The 25,548-nt window shown below is 39.6% G+C and overlaps 2 protein-coding genes across 4 annotated transcripts in view; one reads left to right on the top strand and one right to left on the bottom strand.

Moving 5' to 3' along the window:
* Positions 1–15,211, top strand: part of HIKESHI (heat shock protein nuclear import factor hikeshi) — a 33,010-nt gene extending 17,799 nt beyond the window's left edge. For both annotated transcript variants that reach the window (XM_035265306.3, XM_078340002.1), the window contains 3 exons: positions 10,815–10,966; positions 14,078–14,196; positions 15,132–15,211. In XM_035265306.3, coding sequence (XP_035121197.1) covers positions 10,815–10,966; positions 14,078–14,196; positions 15,132–15,186 — 326 coding nt within the window. In that variant the 3' untranslated portion in view covers positions 15,187–15,211. The remainder of the gene's footprint in view (positions 1–10,814; positions 10,967–14,077; positions 14,197–15,131) is intronic.
* LOC128929027 (uncharacterized) overlaps positions 6,530–25,548 on the bottom strand; it is a 106,601-nt gene continuing 87,582 nt past the window's right edge. For both annotated transcript variants that reach the window (XM_078340005.1, XM_078340007.1), the window contains exon 4: positions 6,530–6,697. In XM_078340005.1, the coding sequence (XP_078196131.1) occupies positions 6,668–6,697 (30 nt within the window). In that variant the 3' untranslated portion in view covers positions 6,530–6,667. The remainder of the gene's footprint in view (positions 6,698–25,548) is intronic.

Genomic DNA, 25,548 nt, shown 5'->3' with positions numbered 1-25,548 from the left:
CTGGCCCTCCCCTTCTCCCCCCAATAGACCCCAGTGTTTAGTACTCCCCTCCCTGTGTCCATGTGTTCTCATTTTTCATCACCCGCCTATGAGTGAGAATATGCGGTATTTCATTTTCTGTTCTTGTGTCAGTTTGCTGAGAATGATGTTCTCCAGATTCATCCATGTCCCTACAAACGACACGAACTCATCATTTCTGATTGCTGCATAATATTCCATGGTGTATATGTGCCACATTTTCCCAATCCAGTCTATCATCAGTGGGCATTTGGGTTGATTCCAAGTCTTTGCTATTGTAAACAGTGCTGCAATGAACATTCATGTGCACGTGTCCTTATAGTACAATGATTTATAGTCCTTTGGATATATACCCAGTAATGGGATTGCTGGGTCAAATGGAATTTCTATTTCTAAGGCCTTGAGGAATCGCCACACCGTCTTCCACAATGGTTGAACTAATTTACACTCCCACCAACAGTGTAAAAGTGTTCCTTTTTCTCCACATCCTCTCCAGCATCTGTTGTCTCCAGATTTTTTAATGATCGCCATTCTAACTGGCGTGAGATGGTATCTCAATGTGGTTTTGATTTGCATCTCTCTGATGACCAGTGACGATGAGCATTTTTTCATATGATTGTTGGCCTCATATATGTCTTCTTTCGTAAAGTGTCTGTTCATATCCTTTGCCCAATTTTGAATGGGCTTGTTTGTTTTTTTCCTGTACATCTGTTTGAGTTCTTTGTAACTTCTGGATATCAGCCCTTTGTCAGATGGGTAAACTGCAAAAATTTTTTCCCATTCTGTTGGTTGCCGATTCACTCTAGTGACTATTTCTTTTGCCGTGCAGAAGCTGTGGAGTTTGATTAGGTCCCATTTGTCTATTTAGGCTTTTGTTGCCAATGCTTTTGGTGTTTTGTTCATGAAGTCCTTGCCTACTCCTATGTCCTGGATGGTTTTGCCTAGATTTCCTTCTAGGGTTTTTATGGTGCCAGGTCTTATGTTTAAGGCTTTAATCCATCTGGAGTTAATTTTAGTGTAAGGTGTCAGGAAGGGGTCCAGTTTCTGCTTTCTGCACATGGCTAGCCAGTTTCCCCAACACCATTTGTTAAACAGGGAATCCTTTCCCCATTGCTTGTTTTTGTCAGGTTTATCAAAGATTGTATGGTTGTAGATATGTTGTGTTGCCTCCGATGCCTCTGTTTTGTTCCATTGGTCTATATCTCTGTTTTGGTACCAGTACCATACTGTTTTGATTACTGTAGCCTTGTAGTATAGTTTGAAATCCGGTAGTGTGATGCCCCCCGCGGTGTTCTTTTTGCTTAGAATTGACTTGGCTATGCGGGATCTCTTTTGGTTCCATATGAAGTTCATGGTGGTTTTTTCCAGTTCTGTGAAGAAAGTCAATGGTAGCTTGATGGGGATAGCATTGATTCTGTAAATTACTTTGGGCAGTATAGCCATTTTCACAATATTAATTCTTCCTAACCATGAACATGGAATGTTTCTCCATCTGTTTGTGTCCTCTCTTATTTCGTTGAGCAGTGGTTTGTACTTTTCCTTGAAGAGGTCCCTTACATTCCTTGTGAGTTGTATTCCTAGGTATTTTATTGTATTTGTAGCAATTGTGAATGGCAGTTCGTTCTTGATTTGGCTCTCTTTAAGTCTGTTATTGGTGTAGAGGAATGCTTGTGAGTTTTGCACATTGATTTTATATCCTGAGACTTTGCTGAAGTTGCTTATCAGTTTCAGGAGTTTTTGGGTTGAGGCCATAGGGTCTTCTGGGTATACTATCATGTCGTCTGCAAATCGACATTTTGGCTTCCACCTTTCCCATTTGAATACCCTTTATTTCTTTTTCTTGCCTGATTGCTCTGGCTAGAACTTCCAGTACTGTATTGAATAGGAGTGGTGAAAGAGGGCATCCTTGTCTAGTGCCTGATTTCAAAGGGAATGCTTCCAGTTTTTGCCCATTCAGTATGATATTGGCTGTTGGTTTGTCATAAATAGCTTTTATTACTTTGAGATATGTTCCATCGATACCGAGTTTATTGAGGGTTTTTAGCATAAAGGGCTGTTGAATTTTGTCAAATGCCTTCTCTGCGTCAATTGAGATAATCATGTGGTTTTTGTTTTTGGTTCTGTTTATGTGGTGAATTACGTTGATAGACTTGCGTATGTTGAACCAGCCTTGCATCCCCGGGATAAATCCTACTTGATCATGACGGATAAGTTTTTTGATTTGTTGTTGCAATCGGCTTGCCAATATTTTATTGAAGATTTTTGCATCTATGTTCATCATGGATAAATAGGCCTGATGTTTTCTTTTCTTGTTGGGTCTCTGCCGGGTTTTGGTATCAGGATGATATTGGTCTCATAAAATGATTTGGGAAGGATTCCCTCTTTTTGAATTACTTGGAATAGTTTCAGAAGGAATGGTACCAGCTCCTCTTTGTGTGTCTGGTAGAATTCGGCTGTGAACCCATCTGGACCTGGGCTTTCTTTGTGTGGTAGGCTCTTAATTGCTGCCTCCACTTATGACCAATAGGTCTATTCATAGTTTCAGCTTCCTCCTGGTTTAGGCTTGGGAGGACACAGGAGTCCAGGAATTTATCCATTTCTTCCAAGTTTACTAGTTTGTGTGCATAGAGTTGTTTGTAATATTCTCTGATGATGGTTCGAATTTCTGTGGAATCTGTGATTTCCCCTTATCATTTTTTTATTGCATCTATTTGATTGTTCTCTCTTTTCTTTTTAATCAAACTGGCTAGTGGTCTATTTTGTTGATCTTTTCAAAAAACCAGCTCTTGGATTTATTGATTTTTTTGAAGGGTTTTGGGTGTCTCTATCTCCTTCAGTTCAGCTCTGATCTTAGTTATTTCTTGTCTTCTGCTGGGTTTTGAGTTTTTTTGATCTTGCTCCTCTAGCTCTTTTAATTTTGACGATAGGGTGTCAATTTTGATCTCTCCATTCTCCTCATATGGGCACTTATTGCTATATATTTTCCTCCGGAGACTGCTTTAAATGTGTCCCAGAGATTCTGGCATGTTGTGTCTTCGTTCTCATTGGTTTCGAAGAACTTCTTTATTTCTGCCTTCATTTCATTGTTACCCAGTCAACATTCAAAAGCCAGTTGTTCAGTTTCCATGAAGCTGTGTGTTTCTGGGTTGGCTTCTGAATTCTGAGTTCTAACTTGATTGCACTATGGTCTGAGAGACTGTATGTTATGATTTCAGTTGTTTTGCATTTGCTGAGCAGTGCTTTACTTCCAATTATGTGGTCAATTTTAGAGTAGGTGTGATGTGGTGCTGAGAAGAATGTATATTCTGTAGATTTGGGGTGGAGAGTTCTGTAAATGTCTATCAGGTTTGCTTCCTCCAGGTCTGAGTTCAAGCCCTGGATATCCTTGTTGATTTTTCTGTCTGGTTGATCTGTCTAATATTGACAGTGGAGTGTTAAAGTCTCCCACTATTATTGTGTGGGAGTCTAAGTCTTTTTGTAGGTCATTAAGAACTTGCCTTATGTATCTGGGTGCTCCTGTATTGGGTCCATATATGTTTAGGATCGTTAGCTTTTCTTGTTGTATTGATCCTTTTACCATTATGTAATGGCCTTCTTTGTCTGTTTTGATCTTTGTTGCTTTAAAGTCTATTTTATCAGAGATGAGAATTGCAACTCCTGCTTTTTTTTGCTCTCCATTTGCTTGGTAAATCTTCCTCCATCCCTTTATTTTGAGCCTTTGTGTATCCTTGCATGTGAGATGGGTTTCCTGGATACAGCACACCGATGGGTTTTGTATTTTCATCCCATTTTCCAGTCTGTGTCTTTTGATTGGTGCATTTAGTCCATTTACATTTAGGGTTAATATTGTTATGTGTGAATTTGATACTGCCGTTTTGATGCTAGCTGGCTGTTTTGCCCATTAGTTGTTGTAGATTCTTCATTATGTTGATGCTCTTTAGCATTTAGTGCGATTTTGGAATGGCTGGTACTGGTTGTTCCTTTCTATGTGCAGTGCCTCTTTCAGGAGCTCTTGTAAAGCAGGCCTGGTTGTGACAAAATCTCCGAGTACTTGCTTGTTTGCAAAGGATTTTATTTTTCCTTCACTTATGAAGCTCAGTTTGGCTGGATATGAGATTCTGGGTGGAAAGTTCTTTTCTTTAAGGATGTTGAATATTGGCCCCCACTCTCTTCTGGCTTGTAGTGTTTCTGCCGAGAGATCTGCTATGAGTCTGATGGGCTTCCCTTTGTGGGTGACCCGACCTTTCTCTCTACGACTGCTGAGGTCCACTCCAGGCCCTGCTTGTCTGGGGTGCACCTATAGCAGCTGCGGAACAGTGAGGGATGCTACCAGTTTCTTTTTCTGTCTGCTATCTTTGTCCCAGAATGATGCCTGCCAAATGGCAGTCTTTTGGATATAGAGGGGTCAGGGAGCTGCTTGAGGAGACAGTCTGTACTTTATAGGAGCTCAAGTGCTGAACTGTGAGCTCTGTTGTTCATTCAGGGCTGTTAGGCTGCTATGTTTAATTCTTCTGCAGCAGAACTCATAAAAAAAAACCCTTTTTTTCTCAGATGTTCTGTCTTGGGGGGGTCGGGGCTTTCTTTGTGAGTGTTCGTTGTGCTGTCCTGCCCAGCTAGGAGGCAGTCTAGTCACTATTTGCCTGCCGAGGCTCCGCCCAGCTGGTGTGAGGTTCACCCTGTTGCTGCAGGCTCTGCCCTGCTGCTGCAGTCTCCACCCTGCTGCCATGGGCTACACCCTGCGGCAGAGTCTGTCTGTTGTAGCGGGTTGCCTCGGCAACGGCAGGCTGCATCAGCAATGGGCGTGTGTCTCAGTAGGGGCGGATTGCCTCAGTAATGGCGGACGCCCCTCCCCCACGGAACTGCACAGTCCTGGGTTCAGCTATGCCCTCAGGGAACCCTCCACCCAGAGCGTTTGGAATCGCCGTTTTGTTTTTCCCACTGCGCTACCCCAAACGCTGTTTTCCTGGAATCTCCTGACCTGGCTCACTGTCCAAGTCCCATTCAGTCTCAAGTTCAGCCCTCTCAAGTCTCAGATTGCTGGTTTAACAGGGCACCCGGATCAGTGCGCTTTATGTAGAGCGCTGTGCAGCGCCACTGCGCTACAGCGTTGGCCATAACCTCTGCCTGGCGTCTCGCGTCTCTTTTATACCTGGGAATTTCCCCGTTCTGTGGGCAACAAAGATCCATCTGGAAATGCGGCCCTGACTCACCCTCTCCGCGCATTCACCGAGAGCTTCAATCCTGGGTTGTTCTCACCGCGCCATCTTGAGTCCCCCCCCAATACTCAGAGTTTTAGTTCACTGTTCTAAGCATAGTAGGTATATTCCTTTCCTATATCTTTTTGTTTTTTTCTTTTTTTTTTTTGAGATGGAGTTTCGCTGTTGTTACCCAGACTGGAGTGCAATGGCATAATCTCGGCTCACTGCAATCTCCGCCTTCTGCGTTCAAGCAATTCTCCTGCCTCAGCCTCCCAAGTAGCTGGGACTACAGGCGCACACCACCATGCCCAGCTAATTTTTTGTATTTTTAGTAGAGACGGGGTTTCACCATGTTGACCAGGATGGTCTTGATCTCTTGACCATCTCTTGATCCACCCGCCTCGGACTCCCAACGTGCTGGGATTATAGGTGTGAGCCACTGCACCTGGCCCTGTTCCTTTCCTAAAGTAAATTTAAGGAGAAAACATTCACACTGATTTATTGAATGACTGATTGAGATGGAGTCTTGTTCTGTCTCCTAAGGTGGAGTGCAATCGTGAGATCTTGGCTCATTATAACTTCTGCCTCCCAAATTCAAGTGATTCTTGTGTCTCAGCTTCCTGAGTAGCTGGGACTACAGTCATGTGCCACCACGTCCGGCTAATATTTTGTATTTTCAGTAGAGACAGGGTTCCACCGTGTTGGCCAGGCTGGTCTCGAACTCCCGGCCTTGAGTAATCCACCTACCTTGGCCTCCTAAAGTGCTGGGATTACTGGGGTGAGCCACCGCACCCCGGCTGCACATTTATTTCCATGGTTTAATATGTGTGTGTGTGCATGCACAGATAACTCACATTCTTGTAACTGCTGTCTTCTGCCATTTTTACTTAATATTACCTCACAATGGATTATGAAATGTTGATGGGTTCTAAAAGTATTAAATGTTTAGTTACCTTTTTTTCCTCCACTCCTTTCCTGTTAGCCAAGTAAAGTGATAAACAGATACATTCTTATTTTTACATGAGTTAAGATGGGAAAAGATGATGAAATTTTTGTTTTTTAAAAGGAAAAGGTCATGAATTAAAAAAAAAAAAAACCTTTCAGAAACAGAGATCTGTAGGATATAGTCCACCCACTTTTTTGCCTATTTGTTTTAATTGGTAGCCTAGAATTGTATTTTCTTGGTAATCTATGGTTTGATTAGTAGAGACAGGGTTTCACCATGTTGGCCAGGCTGGTCTTGAACTCCTGACCTTGTGATTCCCCTGCCTTGGCCTCCCAAAGTGCTGGGATTACAGGCATGAGCCATCACACGTGGCCTGCTATAACGGTTTTCTTTAGTCTTCATGTCTTTGCTGCTGTGCACACTACAAACATCTCAACCAGTGAACTTACTTTTAGTTTTTGAATTTCCCTTTTGAGCAGTTTTATCCATTAGAAGGATTGGTACTTCATGAGTTTTGTTCTTTTGTAGAGGTCTTCTAAAGAACAGAGAGGGGGAAAAAAAAGAATAGAGAGAACATTTATTTATATGTTTTTTAATAGAATAAAACTCATTTTATCTTGCAGTTACCATATGGAACTTTTTGTAAATCTAAGAATCATTTGCGAATATTACAGGTCTTGTTTTTTCTATATCTTGAAGCATTTTGTTATTTAATCTAGGAAATTATTTTATCAGTACTCATCAAAACTATACTTACAAAAAGTGGGCTAAAATAAAAAAAAATGTTGGAATTTGCTAGAGTAGAAGTTGGCAAACTTTTACAAGGGTTAGTTAGAAAATATTGTAGGCATTGTGGGCTACATATGATCTCTGTGGCATATTGTTCTTCTTAAACAACCCTTTAAATATTTGAAAACCATTCTTAGCTCCCAGAAAGGTTGTGGGACCTATTTGTCTTGTGGGTCTTGGTCTGTCATTGCATTAGCCTAACAATTTTCATATTGCATTGCCCAAAGGATTATGCCGTCTTTTACGTAATATCAAAGGAGACTGGAGACACCATCTTTAAGGTCTCCTTTTAGCTTTTATTGAACAGTATGTAAATTCAGACTTTTAAATATTTTGTTCATAATGGCAAAGAGAAGAAAATTGATGGAGGAAGAAGTTTCACAGTTGTTAGACAAATCAGAAAGTGAATACTGAAAGGTAAATTCTAGACTGATGACGATGGTAAAGTGGATCATATAAGCAAAATTACTTACTATGAATTTTGAGATAAGTCCTCAACATCTGAATTTTCTCAATATAGATGCCAAAAAAAAAATGAGCAGGTTGTAACTATAAGCCATAACCTATTAGATAGCTGACTTCTAAAATTTATAAAATGGATGTATTCCATGTTCATCCATGATATCTGATGGGCAGTTGTATTCAGAGGACATAGCCCATTTCAGCTGTGTCTTAAAAACAAGGAAATGTGGAATGACAACCTGGATTTGCCGTATTACTTACCAAAAAATTCCAATAAAGTTGTTTCCCACTATTTCCTGATTTTTGTAAACATTCTTTGTAAAATATGCATGTGTGTTTGTGTGTGTAAAGGTTCCATTAGATGCAAATAACAAATGATGATTATTGCTTTTCCTTGTATACTTAGAGTACAGAATTAGCTTCCTTTAGGATTTTTTTCCTTTGAGTTGTGTTTTGTGTTAGGCTCTTGATTTACATGGAGGAGGGATGCTTTGAGAAAGTCTTAAAAAGACTAGCTGCTGCATTTACTGTGTGTTTTAAAGAACTTGATCTAATTTTTATTTGTTTTTTATATTAAGACTAGGTTATATATTTTGCTTGCTCTTCTGTTTTTGTATTTATAATTTATTTTGCATTTATTTGATAATGATATGCTCTAATAATGGTATGTTTTCTGGATTTTAGCATAATTCTAGATTTAAAAGAAATTAAATGGTAGAGTAAGGAACTTCAGAAAATCCAGTCTTCCATAAAAGAACAACAACTGTCAGAAGATCATGGCTCACTGCAGCCTCAATCTCTTAGGCCTAAGCAATCCTCCCACCTCCATCTCCCAAGTAGCTAGGACCATAGCATGCACTACCTCGCCTGGCTAATTTTTAATTTTTTTAGAGATGGAGTCTTCCCATGTTGCCCAGGCCGGTCTCAAACTTCTCAGCTCAAGCAATCCTCAGCCTTTGAAAGTGTTGGTATTACAGGATATGAGCAACTGCATTTGACACAGAATCAGCTTTTTTGGAACACTCATAACTAACCAAAAGCTGTAACAATCAGGGCAACACTTATTCAAGAAAACCCACCAAATCTCAGTGAGAACACTGAGCTTTATGGCCTTTGGCTACCCTTGTCCCATCTGCTTCTCAGCTCAGTGATAGCCTTGAAGATAATAGTCTCCATTCCTAGTGCTGATACAAGGAGGAGGATAGACCTAATTCAGAAAAAAATTGTAATTTACTTGTTTTCATCTGATGGTTGCTAGAAGACTGTTTCAAAAAAAGATGTTTGCCTTTATGTCACCTAACTTGGAGCTCTTCTGATGGAAAAGTAACTACCTTGGGGGTATTCGTTAAAAGTATTTACAGACATATGTTTTAGTTACTGTTGCCTGAGGCAAAGGAAAACAGTTGGAGCAAACCAAAACTAACCAGAAAGATTAAAAATGAGATGCTTTGGGGAATAAGTGCTTTAAAATTATTCTTGGAATCTAGATGGGCACATGCATGCCCAGAGCTTTGTGCAGGCTCAGGAAAGACCTGAGAAGACCCTAAGCTCTCTCTTCTGGCTCACTTTAAGTCTCTGCACAAGCAGGAAATGAAGACTAAAGTGGAGTTATAAATTTCTTGGGTGAATATTGAAGGCATATCTTAACATACAGAGCCCATCTGCAAAGACTAGCAGAACTTTTTGGTTGTAGATGTTTAAGGAAATTTCTTTCTAATCATTAGCAGACTACTAACTAATGGAACAGAGACTTCACTGGTCACACATAACAAAGAAACAGACTTTACAAAATTAGGGCAGAAAAGGCATTAAATGAGGAAACAACTACAAAAAATAGTAACAACAAACCCCTAGAAGGGGAAACCTCTGATTTATATAGTTATCACACTGTAATATTCAAAACGTCCTGCTTTCTACAAAATAATTATAAAGTATACAAAGAAGCAAAGTAAGACTCTTATACAGAAGAAAGGAACAGAAACAGCCCCCAGTGAAGCAAAGACAAAGACTTTAAGTAAGCTGTCTTTATTATGCTCAAATTGCTAAGGGAAACCAGGAGAATGATACATCATCAAATAGAGAAAATACAGAAATTATGAAAAGAAACTAAAAGTTTATAGCTGAAAAGCACAGTAACTGAAAGATTCACTAAACGGTTTAAGTAGCAGGTTTGAGTAGATGAAAGAATAAGTGAATTTGAAGATAAATTAACTGGAACATCCAGTTTGAAGAGCAAAGCCTTAGAGACCTGTGAGACACCCTCAAGTGCACAACATGCACAGCAGACACAGTGTAATGAGAGTAACAGAAGGAAAGGCGAGAGGGCTGCAAAGAATATTTGCTATAGTCTTAATGTTTGTTTCTTCTTATATGACGGTGTCTTTCAAATTTGTATGATGAAATCTTAACCCCAAGGTATTGGGAGGTAGGGACCTTGGGTAGTGACTGGGTCATTGGAGTAGAGCCCTCATGACTAGGATTAGCACTCTTAGAGTAATAAGAAGATCTCTTGCCCTTCTACTATGTGAGAACACAGTGAGAAGTCACTTTCTGTGAACCAGAAAATGGGCCTTCACCAGATACCAAGTCTGCTGGTTCCTTGATGGAAGTTAGACTTCCCAACCTCCAGAACTCTGAGAAATAAATTTGTTATTTATAAGCTACCTAGTTTATGGTGTTTTGTTATAGCAGTCTGAACAGACTAAAACAATATTTAAATAAATAATGCTCAGAAATTTCACAAATTTGATGAAAAACATTATCCACATTTAAGAAGCTCAAGAAACTCCAGGTAAGAAAAACTACACCAAGACACATGATAATCAAACTGTCAAAGGTAAAGAGAGAATGTTGAAAGCATCAAGAGAAGTAACTAATCACATACAAGTATCCTTGATGATTAATAGCTGATTTCTCATCAGAGACCCCATAGTCTTCTAGAAGGTAGTGGATTGGCATATGCAGAGTTCTGAAAGGGGGAAAAGAAAAGCTGTCAACAAAGAATTACATATTCAGCAAAACTTTGTTCAGAGATGAAGGAGAAATACCTTTCCAGATAAACAAAAACTAAGTCATTGCTGGCAGACCTGCCCTATAAGAAATGCTTAAAGGGAGTCTTCTCTATTTATTTTTCCCACACTCTGTTACTGTTGGTGTCTAGCTGCAGTAGTGTCAATACATTTTAGAAATATAAGAGGTATTTTTCTGGTGGGAACCGTTTAGTTCTCTTATCCTTCGTTAATATGCTAAAAACTAGCCTTTTGCATTTATCTGAAGAGACAAACTGCATGTAAGAAAACTTTTTCATGTATGTAAATCAGAGGTACTTTACATGTTTACAAAGGAAATTGTATGAGTACAAGTTAAATTTGAAATGTGTGCCATATGTTAATTTCTTGCAGGAGAAGGAAGCCAACATCCTTTTGGAGCCATGAATATTGTCCGAACTCCATCTGTTGCTCAGATTGGAATTTCAGTAGAATTATTGGACAGTATGGCTCAGCAGACTCCTGTAGGTAATGCTGCTGTATCTTCAGTTGACTCATTCACTCAGGTAATGCAACACACATTTCATTCTTTACCTCCCCCTCCACTGCTATATTAGGGTATAAAGACAAATTAAAATTATATACAACTATGGTATACAATGTGATGTTTTTGATACATGTTTACATTTTGTTTGGTTTTTTGAGAGATGGCATCTCACTCTGTCGCCCAGGCTGGAGTGCCGTGGCGAAATCTTGGTTGACTGCAGTCTCCGCCTCCCGGGTTCAAGTGATTCGCCTGCCTCAGTCTCCTGAGTAGCTGGGATTACAGGCATGTGCCATCACACTCGGCTAATTTTTGTTATTTTTTATTTTAATTTTTTTTAGTAGAGACAGGGTTTTGCAATATTGGCCAGGCTGGTCTCGAACTCCTGACCTCAGGTGATCCACCTGCCTTGGCCTCCCAAAGTATTGGGATTACAGGTGTCAGCCACTGCACCAGGCCTATATTTTGAAATAAAATCAAGCTATTTAAAGTATCTGTCACCTCACACAGTCATCATATTTTTGTAGAGAACATTTAAGATCTAATCCCTTAGCAAATTACAAGTATACAATATATTAATAGTAACTGTAGTCTCCATGCTGTACAATAGAGTTTCAGAATTTTTTTATCCCGTTGAACTGAAACTTTGTGCCCTTTGACCAATATGTCCTCATTTTCCTTTCCCTTCCACTCTTCAACCCCTGGCAACCACCATTCTACTCTCTGTTTCTACAAGTTCAACTTTTAGATTCTACATGTAAGTGAGATCAATCATGCCCAGGCTGGAGTGCAGTGGTGCAATCACAGCTAACTGCAACCTCAAACTCCTGGGCTCAAGCAATTTTCTCACGAGTAGCTGGGACTATAGGCAAGCATCACCAAACCCACCTAATCTTTTAATTTTAATAATCCTTTGTAAACCACTTTGCATTTTTCTCCTTCTAGCATGGTGTTTGTCTTTTTAATACTGCTTATCATGGTTTTCCATACAGATATACTATATTTGTATATGAATTTATTGTTTCTTTTATGATTTGTGGGTTTTTAATATTTGAGAAAGCCTTCTCTACCCTGATACGTAAAGATGTGTGTGTGTGTGTGTGTGTGTGCGCACGCGTGTGTGTGTGTGTGTGTGTAGAGGTGGGGTCTTGCTATGTTGGTTCTTACAGACCTAAGGTTTACTTTTTGAATTATGTTTGTGTGCAGTATGGGAAGGGAATTAAATTCATTTTTCCCATAATGGAAAACTAGTCATAGCCCCATTAATTATTAGTCCCCTTTTTTTAAAACCATGAATAATAGCGTCTTTGTCATATATGCTTAGGTTTATTTCTGGGCTCTCTTATTCCAATTAGTTTCTTTGCCTGACTCTTTGCCAGTAAGTCTTAATATTCTGGTAGGGCAAGTTCTTCCTAATAGTCATCAAAATATATATAGGTATTCTTCATAATTCTTGTGTAGGTATTCTTCATAATAATTATATCAGGTTGTTGAGTTTCATGAAATAGTATTAGCTTGTCAAGTTTCATGAACAACCTTGTTGGAATTTTGTTGGAAATAACATTGGATTTATAGGTTTAATTTGGGGAGCCTTGGCCACCTTTACCACATTGTCTTCCCATATGTGACATGGCATATATTTCCATTGAATATATATAGGTTCTTTTGTTTTATTTTCTGTCTTTCAGTAGTCTTTATAATGTTTTCCGCAAAAATCTTAATAGTTTGTCTTAGCATTTTTTCTAGGCATTGGAGAAAATGCTTTGTTTATATTCTGAATGGAATCTTGTTAAAGTTACACTTAAAAATTATTGTCACTGGTGTGGAGGGTTGCTGTTAATTTTTTTCCCCCTAATGTTGATCTTTTCGTTGTGACTTTAGTCTGGGTACACTGGCACATGCCTATAATTCCAGCACATGCAGAGGCTGAGGTGAGAGGATTGCTTGAGCCTAGAATTTTGAGACCAGCCTGGGTAACATAATGAGACCCCATCTTTATAAAAATAAAAAATTATCCAGGGATGGTGGTACATGCTTGTAGTATCAGCTACTTGGGAGGCTGAGGCAGGAGGATCACTTGAGCCTAGGAGGTCAAGGCATGATTGTGCCTCTGCAATCAAGCCTGGGTGACAGAGTGGAACCATGTCTTAAACAAACTGATAGTGACTTTACTAAATTTTTGATATTAATCAAGTGCCTTCACAGTAAAGGCTCTTGGATTATATTGCCTTCATATTAAACAACCAAATTTAAAAAACCTAATAAGACCATTTCTCTTGTGTAGAGAATACAGCATAGCTGATTCTGTATTTTTGAGAAAGTGATGCTGGAAGGATTATATTTACATGAGTAGAAGGTAGTATTATCTTTAGAAGTTCAGTTATATTTAGGGATAGTACTTAAGCCCATTTGATTCTCAGAAAATATGAATTCGTTTACTTCTAGCTTCTACCAAGGACACTTGGGGTATAGTAGTGAATCTGATCATTAGAGTCAAGGAGAAGATACAGGTTAGAAAACAGAGGAAACAGTATAGTGTTGGCTTTATCTTCTTTTCAGCAATGGAAACAACCAGTTGTTCCTTTATAATACGTAAACTCTTATCTCTCTGGCAGGTAAAAGACTTCTTAGAGATGATTACTATTTTATATGAGAAAATATTGGCCAGGGTGGTCTCGATTAAAAAAACAGAGAGAGAAAATAGGTTGATTTGAGGAGAGTGACAATTGAGGAGGGACATAGTGGATGCAGATGTGGAGATGAAAGAAAATATTTTGAAGAAAAATGTTTTTCTTTTTTCTTGCCCAAAGTGAGTAGCTTATTTCACAATGTCATTATATTTATGTGTACTCTTAACTTTCTTTTTTCTTCATTTATTTTAATTTTTTTGAGACAGAGTTTTGCTGTGTTGCACAGGCTGGTCTTGAACACCTGGCCTCAAGTGATTCTCCTGCTTCAGCCTCCCAAAGTTTTGAGATTACACGCATGAGCCACCACACCCAGCCAACTTTTAGCATTAGACTGTCTTAGAACTGACAGTCCTTATAAACAAGTTAATATGAGAATATTTTTAATTTAAAAATACTGAGTTCTAAATGAAGTATAATCCATTAATCTATTATTAACTTTTCAGTTCACACAAAAGATGTTGGACAATTTCTACAATTTTGCTTCATCATTTGCTGTCTCTCAGGCCCAGATGACACCAAGCCCATCTGAAATGTTCATTCCAGCAAATGTGGTTCTGAAATGGTATGAGGTATTTTCTGTCTCTAATATTATGACTTTTCCTAACTGCGTATCTATTTTGCCTGTGAATATATTCCTTTTTTGACATTTAAACATAGTCTTTTGTGAACATCAGCACTGCATGCTATTAAAGTATGTACTATAGAGATCTGATGAGAAACAGTTCTTACCCTAACTATTTTGTTATATAGTAGCCATTATGAATTTATAAAGACAAGAAAAACTAATTGCCTATGTTTTAGGGACCACTATTAAAGCTTATACATATTTGTTTATTTTCACTTAGAAGTACCATCTATGAGAATTGAAATATCAATCAAAACTTTTTTTATGTTGTTTTGAAGATCTTGATCTGCAGTAAACATGTACCATTAGGGTATGAGAGTAGTTTATACTGCACCCTAAACATGAATGGCTAATGAATCTATTTTCCAATTTTCCCAAGTTTTATAGATATTTCTTTTCACTTCTAATATCCCAGTGGTGAGAGGATGTCTAGGAAGTTTCTTGAGAAGTGGTACTATGGTGTAGCATAGAGAGCACTAGAGGGCACTATGTTTGAATTTAGGCATAATGTGGCTATATGACCCTTAGCTAACTTCTCTCATCTGCTCATCTATGGAATGAGGGAATAGAGTTTAATTCGATTTTTTTCCTTCGGTCCCTTGTAGCTCTTAAATTTGCAGAAGGTAAACAATTACTAAAATATTTTACAACTTGTGCTCTCTGATAAAAGCTAATCAAAACTGCCCCGATACTTAAATTCCTATACTTGCTGTCTTTTTATAAGAATAATTACATTTCCAGATTATCTTTTTAGTTTTTCTATAGCTTTTCAGAAATGACTTGTAAAATTGTTTTGGTTAAGTCATTTGACAGATAATGAAAGATCCTATTTTAATGTTCTTATGAATGTAAATATATGTTTTCTTTTTTAGGTATGAAAACTTTCAAAGACGACTAGCACAGAACCCTCTCTTTTGGAAAACATAATTTGAATAAAATAATTTTTAATGGATTCTGAAATTTGTCATGTTTTGTAGATAGATAACTGACTCCATCTAAAAGTATGAAGGCAAAGGATCATGAAACCTAAGTTTAAAAACTACTTAAAGACTGAAGCTTAATTAAAATCTTTATTAAAAATTAAAAACATCGGGGGAGGACTCAAGATGGCACTGTGAGAACAACCCAGGATTGAAGCTCTTGGTGCATGCGTGGAGAGGGTGAGTCAGGGATGCATATCCAGAAGGATCTTTGTTGCCCACAGAACGGGGAAATTCCCAGGTATAAAAGAGACACGGGATGCCAGGCAGAGGTTTCGGCTGGTGTAGCCAGCAGCTGGTGCGGCAGCAGCCCGTGCCGTAGCGCAGTGGCGCTACACAGCGCTCTGCACAAAGCGCACTGGTCCGGGTGCCCTGTTGAACTAGCAACCTGAGACTTGAGAGGGCTGAACTTGAAACTGAACAGGACTTGGACAGTGAGCCAGCCCAGGAGATTCTAGGGACACAGGGTTTGGGGTAGCGCAGTGTGACAAACAAAACGGCGATTCCAAACGCTCCCGGCGGAGAGGTTCCCTGAGAACGCAGCTCCGTGGGGGAGGGGCGTCCGCCATTACCGAGGCAACCTGCCCCTACTGAGGTACACGCCCATTGCTGACGCAGCCTGCCGTTGCTGAGGCAACCCGCTACAATAGACTCTGCTGCAGGGCGTAGCCCGTGGCAGCAGGGGAGAGACCGCAGCAGAAGGGCAGAGCCTGCAGCAACAGGGCGAACCTCACACCAGCAGGGCGGAGCCTCGGCAGGCAAATAGTGACTAGACTGCCTCCTAGCTGGGCAGGACAGCACAACGGACACTCACAAATAAAGCCCCAACACCCCCAACCAGAGCATCTGAGAAAAAAAAGGGTTTTCTTATGAGTTCTGTTGCAGCAGAATTAAACATAGCAGCCTAACAGCCCTGAATGAACAACAGAGCTCACACATCAGCATTTGAGCTCCTATGAAGTACAGACTGTCTCCTCAAGCAGCTCCCTGACCCCTCTATATCCAAAAGACTGACATTTGGCAGGCATCATTCTGGGACAAAGATAGCAGAAAAAGAAACTGGTAGCATCCCTCACTGTTCTGCAGCTGCTATAGGTGCACCCCAGACAAGCAGGGCCTGGAGTGGACCTCAGCAGTCGTACAGCGAAGGGGCTAGACTGGTAGAAGGAAAACCAAGTAACAGAAATACTTCATCATCAACAATCTGGGCATCCACTCAGAGACCCAATCAAAAAGGCAGCAACTACACAGACGACAGGTGGATAAATCCACAAAGATGGGAAGAAACCAGTGCAAAAAGGAGGATAACACCCAAAACCAGAACACCTCGCCTCCTAGAAAGGACCAGAACTCCTCATCAGCAAGGGAGCAAAGCTGGACGGAGAATGACTGTGACGAAATGACGGAATTAGACTTCAGAAGGTTGATAATGAGAAACTTTTGTGAGCTAAAAGAACATGTTTTAAATCAATGCAAAGAAACTAAGAACCTTGAAAAAAGATATGAAAAAAGATTCGAGGAAATGATAACAAGAATGGGTAACTTAGAAAGGAATATGAATGAATTAAAGGAGCTGAAAAACACAATACGAGAACTTCGCGAAGCATGCACAAGTTTCAATAGCCGAATACACCCAGCAGAAGAAAGAATATCAGAAGTCGAAGATCAACTCAATGAAATAAAACGAGAAACCAAGATCAGAGAAAAAAGTGCAAAAAGGAATGAACAAAGCCTCCAAGAAATGTGGGACTATGTGAAGAGACCTAAACTACGTTTGATAGGCGTACCAGAATGTGACGAAGAGAATGAATCCAAGCCGGAAAATACTCTTCAGGACATTATCCAGGAAAATTTCCCCCACCTAGCAAGACAGGCCAACACTCAAATGCAGGAAATACAGAGAACACCACAAAGATACTCTGCAAGAAGAGCAACCCCAAGGCACATAATGGTCAGATTCAACAAGGTTGAAATAAAGGAGAAAATAAGGGCAGCCAGACAGAAAGGTCGGGTCACCCACAAAGGGAAGCCCATCAGACTCATAGCAGATCTCTCGGCAGAAACACTACAAGCCAGAAGAGAGTGGGGGCCAATATTCAACATCCTTAAAGAAAAGAACTTTCGACCCAGAATTTCATATCCAGCCAAACTGAGCTTCATAAGTGAAGGAAAAATAAAATCCTTTGCGAACAAGCAAGTACTCAGAGATTTTGTCACCACCAGGCCTGCTTTACAAGAGCTCCTGAAAGAGGCACGACACATAGAAAGGAACAACCAGTACCAGCCATTCCAAAATCACACTAAATGCTAAAAAGCATCAACACAATGAAGAATCTACAACAACTAATGGGCAAAACAGCCAGCTAGCATCAAAATGGCAGTGTCAAATTCACACATAACAATATTAACCCTAAATGTAAATTGACTAAACGCACCAATCAAAAGACACAGACTGGCAAATTGGATAAAAATCCAAAACCCATCGGTGTGCTGTATCCAGGAAACCCATCTCACATGCAAGGATACACAAAGGCTCAAAATAAAGTAATGGAGGAAGATTTACCAAGCAAATGGAGAGCAAAAAAAAAGCAGGAGTTGCAATTCTCATCTCTGATAAAATAGACTTTAAAGCAACAAAGATCAAAAGAGACAAAGAAGGACATTACATAATGGTAAAAGGATTGATACAACAAGAAGAGCTAATGATCCTAAACATATATGGACCCAATACAGGAGTACCCAGATACATAAGGCAAGTTCTTAATGACCTACAAAAAGACTTAGACTCCCACACAATAATAGTGGGAGACTTTAACACTCCACTGTCAATATTAGACAGATCAACCAGACAGAAAATCAACAAGGATATCCAGGGCTTGAACTCAGAACTGGAGGAAGCAAACCTGATAGACATTTACAGAACTCTCCACCCCAAATCTACAGAATATACATTCTTCTCAGCACCACATCACACCTACTCTAAAATTGACCACATAATTGGAAGTAAAGCACTGCTCAGCAAATGCAAAACAACTGAAGTTATAACAAACAGCCTCTCAGACCATAGTGCAATCAAGTTAGAACTCAGAATTCAGAAGCCAACCCAGAACCGCACAGCTTCATGGAAACTGAACAACTGGCTCTTGAATGTTGACTGGATAAACAATGAAATGAAGGCAGAAATAAAGAAGTTCTTTGAAACCAATGGGAACAAAGACACAACATGCCAGAATCTCTGGGACACATTTAAAGCAGTCTCTAGAGGAAAGTATATAACAATAAGTGCCCATATGAGGAGAATAGAGAGATCCAAAATTGACACCCTATTGTCAAAATTAAAAGAGCTAGAGGAGCAAGATCAAAAAAACTCAAAACCAGCAGAAGACAAGAAATAACTAAGATCAGAGCTGAACTGAAGGAGATTGAGACATGAAAAACCCTTCAAAAAATCAATAAATCCAAGAGCTGGTTTTTTGAAAAGATCAACAAAATAGACAGACCACTAGCCAGATTGCTTAAAAAGAAAAGAGAGAACAACCAAATAGATGCAATAAAAAATGATAAAGGGAAAATCACAGATTCCACAGAAATTCAAACCATCATCAGAGAATATTACAAACAACCCTATGCACATAAACTAGTAAACGTGGAAGAAATGGATAAATTCCTGGACTCCTGTGTCCTCCCAAGCCTAAACCAGGAGGAAGCTGAAACTATGAATAGACTAATAACAAGGTCTGAAGTCGAGGCAGCAATTAAGAGCCTACCACACAAAAAAAGCCCAGGTCCAGACGGGTTCACAGCCGAATTCTACCAGAAACACAAAGGAGCTCGTACCTTTCTTTCTCAAACTATTCCAAATAATCCAAAAAGAGGGAATCCTTCCCAAGTCATTTTAGGAGACAAACATCATCCTGATACCAAAACCCGGCAGAGACCCAACAAGAAAAGAAAACTTCAGGCCAATATCCATGATGAACATAGATACAAAAATCTTCAATAAAATATTGGCAAGCCGATTGCAACAGCAAATCAAAAAACTTATTCATCATGATCAAGTAGGATTCATCCCAGGGATGCAAGGCTGGTTCAACATACGCAAGTCTATCAACGTAATTCACCACATAAACAGAACCAAAAACAAAAACCACATGATTATCTCAATTGACACAGAGAAGGCATTTGACAAAATTCAACAGCCCTTAATGCTAAAAATCCTCAATAAACTTGGTATCGATGGAACGTATCTCAAAGTAATAAAAGCTATTTATGACAAACCAACAGCCAATATCATACTGAATGGGCAAAAACTAGAAGCATTCCCTTTGAAATCCGGCACTAGACAAGGATGCCCTTTCACCACTCCTATTCAATATAGTACTGGAAGTTCTAGCCAGAGCGATCAGGCAAGAAAAAGAAATAAAGGGTATTCAAATAGGAAAGGTGGAAGCCAAATTGTCTCTATTTGCAGACGACGTGATAGTATACCTAGAAGACCCCATCGCCTCAGCCCAAAAACTCCTGAAACTGATAAGCAACTTCAGCAAAGTCTCAGGATATAAAATCAATGTGCAAAACTCACAAGCATTCCTCTACACCAATAACAGACTTAAAGAGAGCCAAATCAAGAACGAACTGCCATTCACAATTGCTACAAAAAGAATAAAATACCTAGGAATACAACTCACAAGGAACGTAAGGGACCTCTTCAAGGAAAACTACAAACCACTGCTCAACGAAATAAGAGGACACAAACAGATGGAGAAACATTCCATGTTCATGGTTAGGAAGAATCAATATCGTGAAAATGGCTGTACTGCCCAAAGTAATTTACAGAATCAATGCTATCCCCATCAAGCTACCATTGACTTTCTTCACAGAACTGAAAAAAACCACCATGAACTTCATATGGAACCAAAAGAGAGCCCACATAGCCAAGTCAATTCTAAGCAAAAAGAACACCGCGGGGGGCATCACACTACCGGATTTCAAACTATACTACAAGGCTACAGTAATCAAAACAGCATGGTACTGGTACCAAAACAGAGATATAGACCAATGGAACAAAACAGAGACATTGGAGGCAACACAACATATCTACAACCATACAATCTTTGATAAACCTGACAAAAACAAGCAATGGGGAAAGGATTCCCTGTTTAACAAATGGTGTTGGGAAAACTGGCTAGCCATGTGCAGAAAGCAGAAACTGGACCGCTTCCTGACACTTTACACTAAAATTAACTCCAGATGGATTAAAGCCCTAAACATAAGACCTGGCACCATAAAAACCCTAGAAGGAAATCTAGGCAAAACCATCCAGGACATAGGAGTAGGCAAGGACTTCATGAACAAAACACCAAAAGCATTGGCAACAAAAACCAAAATAGACAAATGTGACCTAATGAAACCCACAGCTTCTGCATGCCAAAAGAAACAGTCACTAGAGTGAATTGGCAACCAACAGAATGGAAAAAAATTGTTGCAGTTTACCCATCTGACAAAGGGCTGATATCCAGAATTTACAAAGAACTCAAACAGATTTACAGGAAAAAAACAAGCCCATTCAAAATTGGGCAAAGGATATGAACAGACACTTTATGAAAGAAGACATATATGAGGCCAACAATCATATGAAAAAATGCTCATTGTCACTGGTCATCAGAGAGATGCAAATCAAAACCACATTGAGATACCATCTCACGCCAGTTAGAATGGCGATCATTAAAAAATCTGGAGACAACAGATGCTGGAGAGGATGTGGAGAAATAGGAACACTTTTACACTGTTGGTGGGAGTGTAAATTAGTTCAACCATTGTGGAAGACAGTGTGGCGATTCCTCAAGGCCTTAGAAATAGAAATTCCATTTGACCTAGCAATCCCATTACTGGATATATATCCAAAGGACTATAAATCGTTGTACTATAAGGACACATGCACACGAATGTTCATTGCAGCACTGTTTACAATAGCAAAGACCTGGGATCAACCCAAATGCCCAACGGTGATAGACTGGATTGGGAAAATGTGGCACATATACACCATGGAATATTATGCAACAATTAAAAATGATGAGTTTGTGTCCCTTGTAGGGACATGGATGAATCTGGAGAACATCATTCTCAGCAAACTGACACAAGAACAGAAAATGAAACACCGCATATTCTCACTCATAGGCGGGTGACGAAAAATGAGAACACATGGACACAGAGAGGGGAGTACTAAACACTGGGGTCTATTGGGGGGAAAAGGGGAGGGCTAGTGGGAGGGGGTGGTGGGGAGGGATAGCCTGGGGAGAAATGCCAACTGTGGGTGAAGGGGAGAAAGGAAGCAAAACACACTGCCATGTGTGTACCTATGCAACTGTCTTGCATGTTCTGCACATGTACCCCAAAACCTAAAATGCAATTAAAAAAAAAATTAAATACATGAAAATATGTTCATCATTAGTGACCTTTTTTCCCCTTAACCTTAAAATACCATTTAGAGGCAAAACATTTTGTTTTGGGTATGGTTCATTTTTTACTTAAAAATAAAGTCTATTTGCAACAGCATTGTGCCAAGTAACATTGCATGTGCAATTATTTATTTTAAAAAAACTGGTGTGCTGGAGTAGTTTAAATTACCTATCTCAACATTTGGGAGTCTTGAAAAACATGAAATATGCATTTTTAAATATGGAAAAATTTTCAGGGACTTTTTTCTTAAGATCACTAGTTTTTTCATTTAATACAGGTTGGCTGTCACTTTTTATATCTGCAAGTTCATGTATGTTTAAATTGCCGTATGGGTGAGCTTTTATTTAATACTGGTAAGCATTTATGTGTAGAATACAAGATTCTTCTTGTTAATGGATGATTGTATTAGTTCATTTTTTGTTGATTATAACAATACCTGAAATTGGGTAATTTATTTACTTAAATTTTTTTTTTTTTTTTGAGACAGGTTTTGCTTTGTTGCCCTGGTTGGAGTGCAGTGGCGTCATCACAGCTTATTCCAGCCTTGACCTTCTGGGCTCAAGTTCTCATCCTGCTTCAGCTTTCCATGTAGCTGAGACCACAGATGTGCATCCCCACACCCAGCTAGTTTTTTTTTTTGATGTTTTTGTAGAGATAAGAGCTTACTATATTGCCCAGACTAGGCTCGAACTCCTGGGCTCAAGCAATCCTCCCACTTCAGCCTCTCAAAGTACTGGGTTGGTAATTGACTAGTGAAAGGATTTTTTTTGCCCCTACGATTACGGAGACTGAGAATTCCAAGGCCAAGGGCCTCCAGCTGCTGAGATCCTTCTTGCTGGTGGGGAGACTCTGAAGAGTCCTGAGGCAGTACAGGGTATCACATGGTGAGGGAGCTGAGCATCCTTTTGTGCCAGCTCAGATCACTCTTCCTCTTCTTATAAAGCCACCAGTTCCCCTCCTATGATAACTTATTAACCATAAGAGCCGTTATGATGCAGTCACCTTCTAAAGGCCCCACCTCTCAGTAGTGCACATTGGGGTTAAAATTTCAACATAAGTTTTGGAAGGGACAGATATTCAAACCATAGCATTATTGAATCATGAGATTTGGCAATGGCTACACATCAGCTAATTGCAATACAATTTCCAGAAGCAAAATTATTATTCATGTACTAGAACTTGTATGTAGGAACTAGATGGTCAAACCCAAGCTGAAAAAATGTCCTGAAGTTCAACTGTGCCTCTTCTGCAGAGTTAGGTAGCCTCTTCCTTTAGCCTAGTCAAAAAATGTTCCACCTTCCCAGTGATTTTCATAGTAGTACAACAGGAAGTATTAAGTAAACAGAAACTGTTCTTTGGCTTGCTAGGAAAAATAACAAAAGAATATGTGATTGTTCGTGATAATCTTGGGTAGTGAATTTAAATTAGTTTCTTGGGCTTCCACAGCAGATGACGGGAGTGAAATTTTGGGCCACATTTTCTATTATTATTCTTACTTTTACAATAGTATCTTGCACAGTATGGAGAAGGAGTCATCACTTCTGGGAGCTTTCCTGAGTAACCTATACCTGCCTCATGTTGGAAGTTTCTGGTTATTCTCAGAGATGTGATACACTGGAAAGAAAAGGGTTTTAAATATCTGAAGATCTAACAATTAGTCTATATATGCAAGATAGATTTGTGTGTAGGAGGCAGGTGAAAACGGTGTTGACATAAGTAATACTTAGTAGGTTACAGGAGATACTGGGAATATAAATATTTATCACAACAGGAGTGAGCCGATAATTGTTTCCCTGAGGTTGGCATATTCTCAGAGGAGTTAAATGGTTCCTGCAGAGAAGTCTGGAAAATCTGGAGAAAACTGACTAGGGCAGTGAGGTAGCTCCAGCATTTGTCCCCTGCCTTGGTGAGCTTGATTCTGTCTGCTGACAGTGCTGTAATGATTGTAGCAGAAGTATTTTTGTTTGGTTTGGTTTGATTTTTGCTTTTTTGAGATGAAGAAGTATTTGTTTTTTTGAGATGGAGTCTTGCTTTGTCACCAGACTGGAGTGCAATGGCAGGATCTTGGGTCACTGCAGCCTCCGCTCGAGTTCAAGTGATTCTCCTGCCTCAGCCTCCTGAGTAGCTGGGACTAGAGGCATGTGCCAATACTCCCAGCTAATTTTTGTCTTTTTAGTAGAGACGGGATTTCATCATGTTAGCCAGGATGGTCTCAAGCTCTTGACCTCGTGATCTGCCTGCTCGGCCCCCAAAGTGCTGGGATTACAGGCATGAGCCACTGTGTCCGGCCTGTATTTTTGTTTAAGTAAAGTAAAGATCTAGTTTTTACAAGAACGAAGATTGAGGTTAATGATAAGAAGAAAATTCACATATCGAAAGGGACCTGCAGGAATTAACTGGCCTCCTCAAGAATTTAAAGAATAACTTTTTTTTTTAAATAGTGGAATTTGAAAGATTCAGAGAGTAGCAATGGTTTGAGAAAACTGCTCAAAAGTCTTGCATTTCTTAAGGTACCCAAAAAAGACTATAAAGAGTTAAGTATAAAATGATAAACATGAAAGAATATTGAGAAACCTTTAGGCGATCTCTAGGGAGTACCAAATTGGAATAAGCAGAAGAGGGAAAGGAGCAAAGATATCAGAAAATTAACCTTCCTTGTTGGCTTGTAACCGTCCTTGCTGCCATGCTGTCTAGTTTATCTTCTCATTTGTTTGATTTAAGGGTCTTGATTAGTAGTCTTCCACCAAAGATGTTGGCTTCTGGAGGATTCCTAAGAATCACTGATTTAAGGTCTCCTGATGAAGTGGTTGTATAGCTGTCTGGAGAAGGTACTGGTCATTTAGTTGGGGAAACATAAACCCGGTGATCATCATCTTGGAGTTTACTGCCATGCTAGTTGTTATAGTATCTGCTAAGCTAATTTTTCATTGAGGCCAGTTTTTCTCTGATGTCTGTTCCAGTAGACTAGGTTTGCTGATAGTTGAGGATGTTGCAGACAATAATGTTTTCTAGAATGGAGGAGAGTAGAATCCACTATTGAGGTACAACACAATTTATCAAAAATGATTTAGAGTACAACATTATGTAAAGTATAGACAGTGACAGTTCTCTTGGTCTGTAATCTCATAAAGTATATCTTTTTGTAGACAGTTATTGTGTTAGTCTTTATGTGAACATGAGTGTGTTTTTACCTGAAATGAAACAGTGAAACATTTTTATCAACAAACTTTACCTGTGTCTAATTAACATGAGAAGGCTAATCTCTTGATTTGTCAAGTTTTCTTAAGTTTTGTTAATTTTTTTTGAGACAAAGTCTCACTCTGTTGCCCACACTGGAGTGCAATGGCATGATCTCAGCTAACTGCAACCTCTGCCTCTTGGGTTCAAGTGATTCTCATGCCTGAGCCTCCCAAGTAGCTAGGATTACAGGTACCCACCACCACCACCACACCCGGCAAATTTTTGTATATTTAGTAGAGATGGGGTTTCACCATGTTGGCCAGGCTGGTCTCAAACTCCCGACCTCAGCTGATTCACCTGCCTTGGCCTCCCCAAGTGCTGGGATTACAGGCATGAGCCACCATGCCTGGCCTTAAGTTTGATTTTTTTTAAAAAAGGGTTTTTTGTTTTGTTTTTTTGTTTTTTTTGAGACAGAGTTTCGCTCTTGTTACCCAGGCTGGAGTGCAATGGCGCGATCTCGGCTCACCGCAACCTCCGCCTCCTGGGTTCAGGCAATTCTCCTGACTCAGCCTGCTGAGTAGCTGGGATTACAGGCACGTGCCACCATGCCCAACTAATTTTTTGTATTTTTAGTAGAGACGGGGTTTCACCATGTTGACCAGGATGGTCT

This window comes from Callithrix jacchus, chromosome 10 (genome assembly GCF_049354715.1).
Source record: "Callithrix jacchus isolate 240 chromosome 10, calJac240_pri, whole genome shotgun sequence".
NCBI classification, from domain to species: domain Eukaryota; kingdom Metazoa; phylum Chordata; class Mammalia; order Primates; family Cebidae; genus Callithrix; species Callithrix jacchus.
This window is presented reverse-complemented; position numbering and strand designations above follow the sequence as displayed.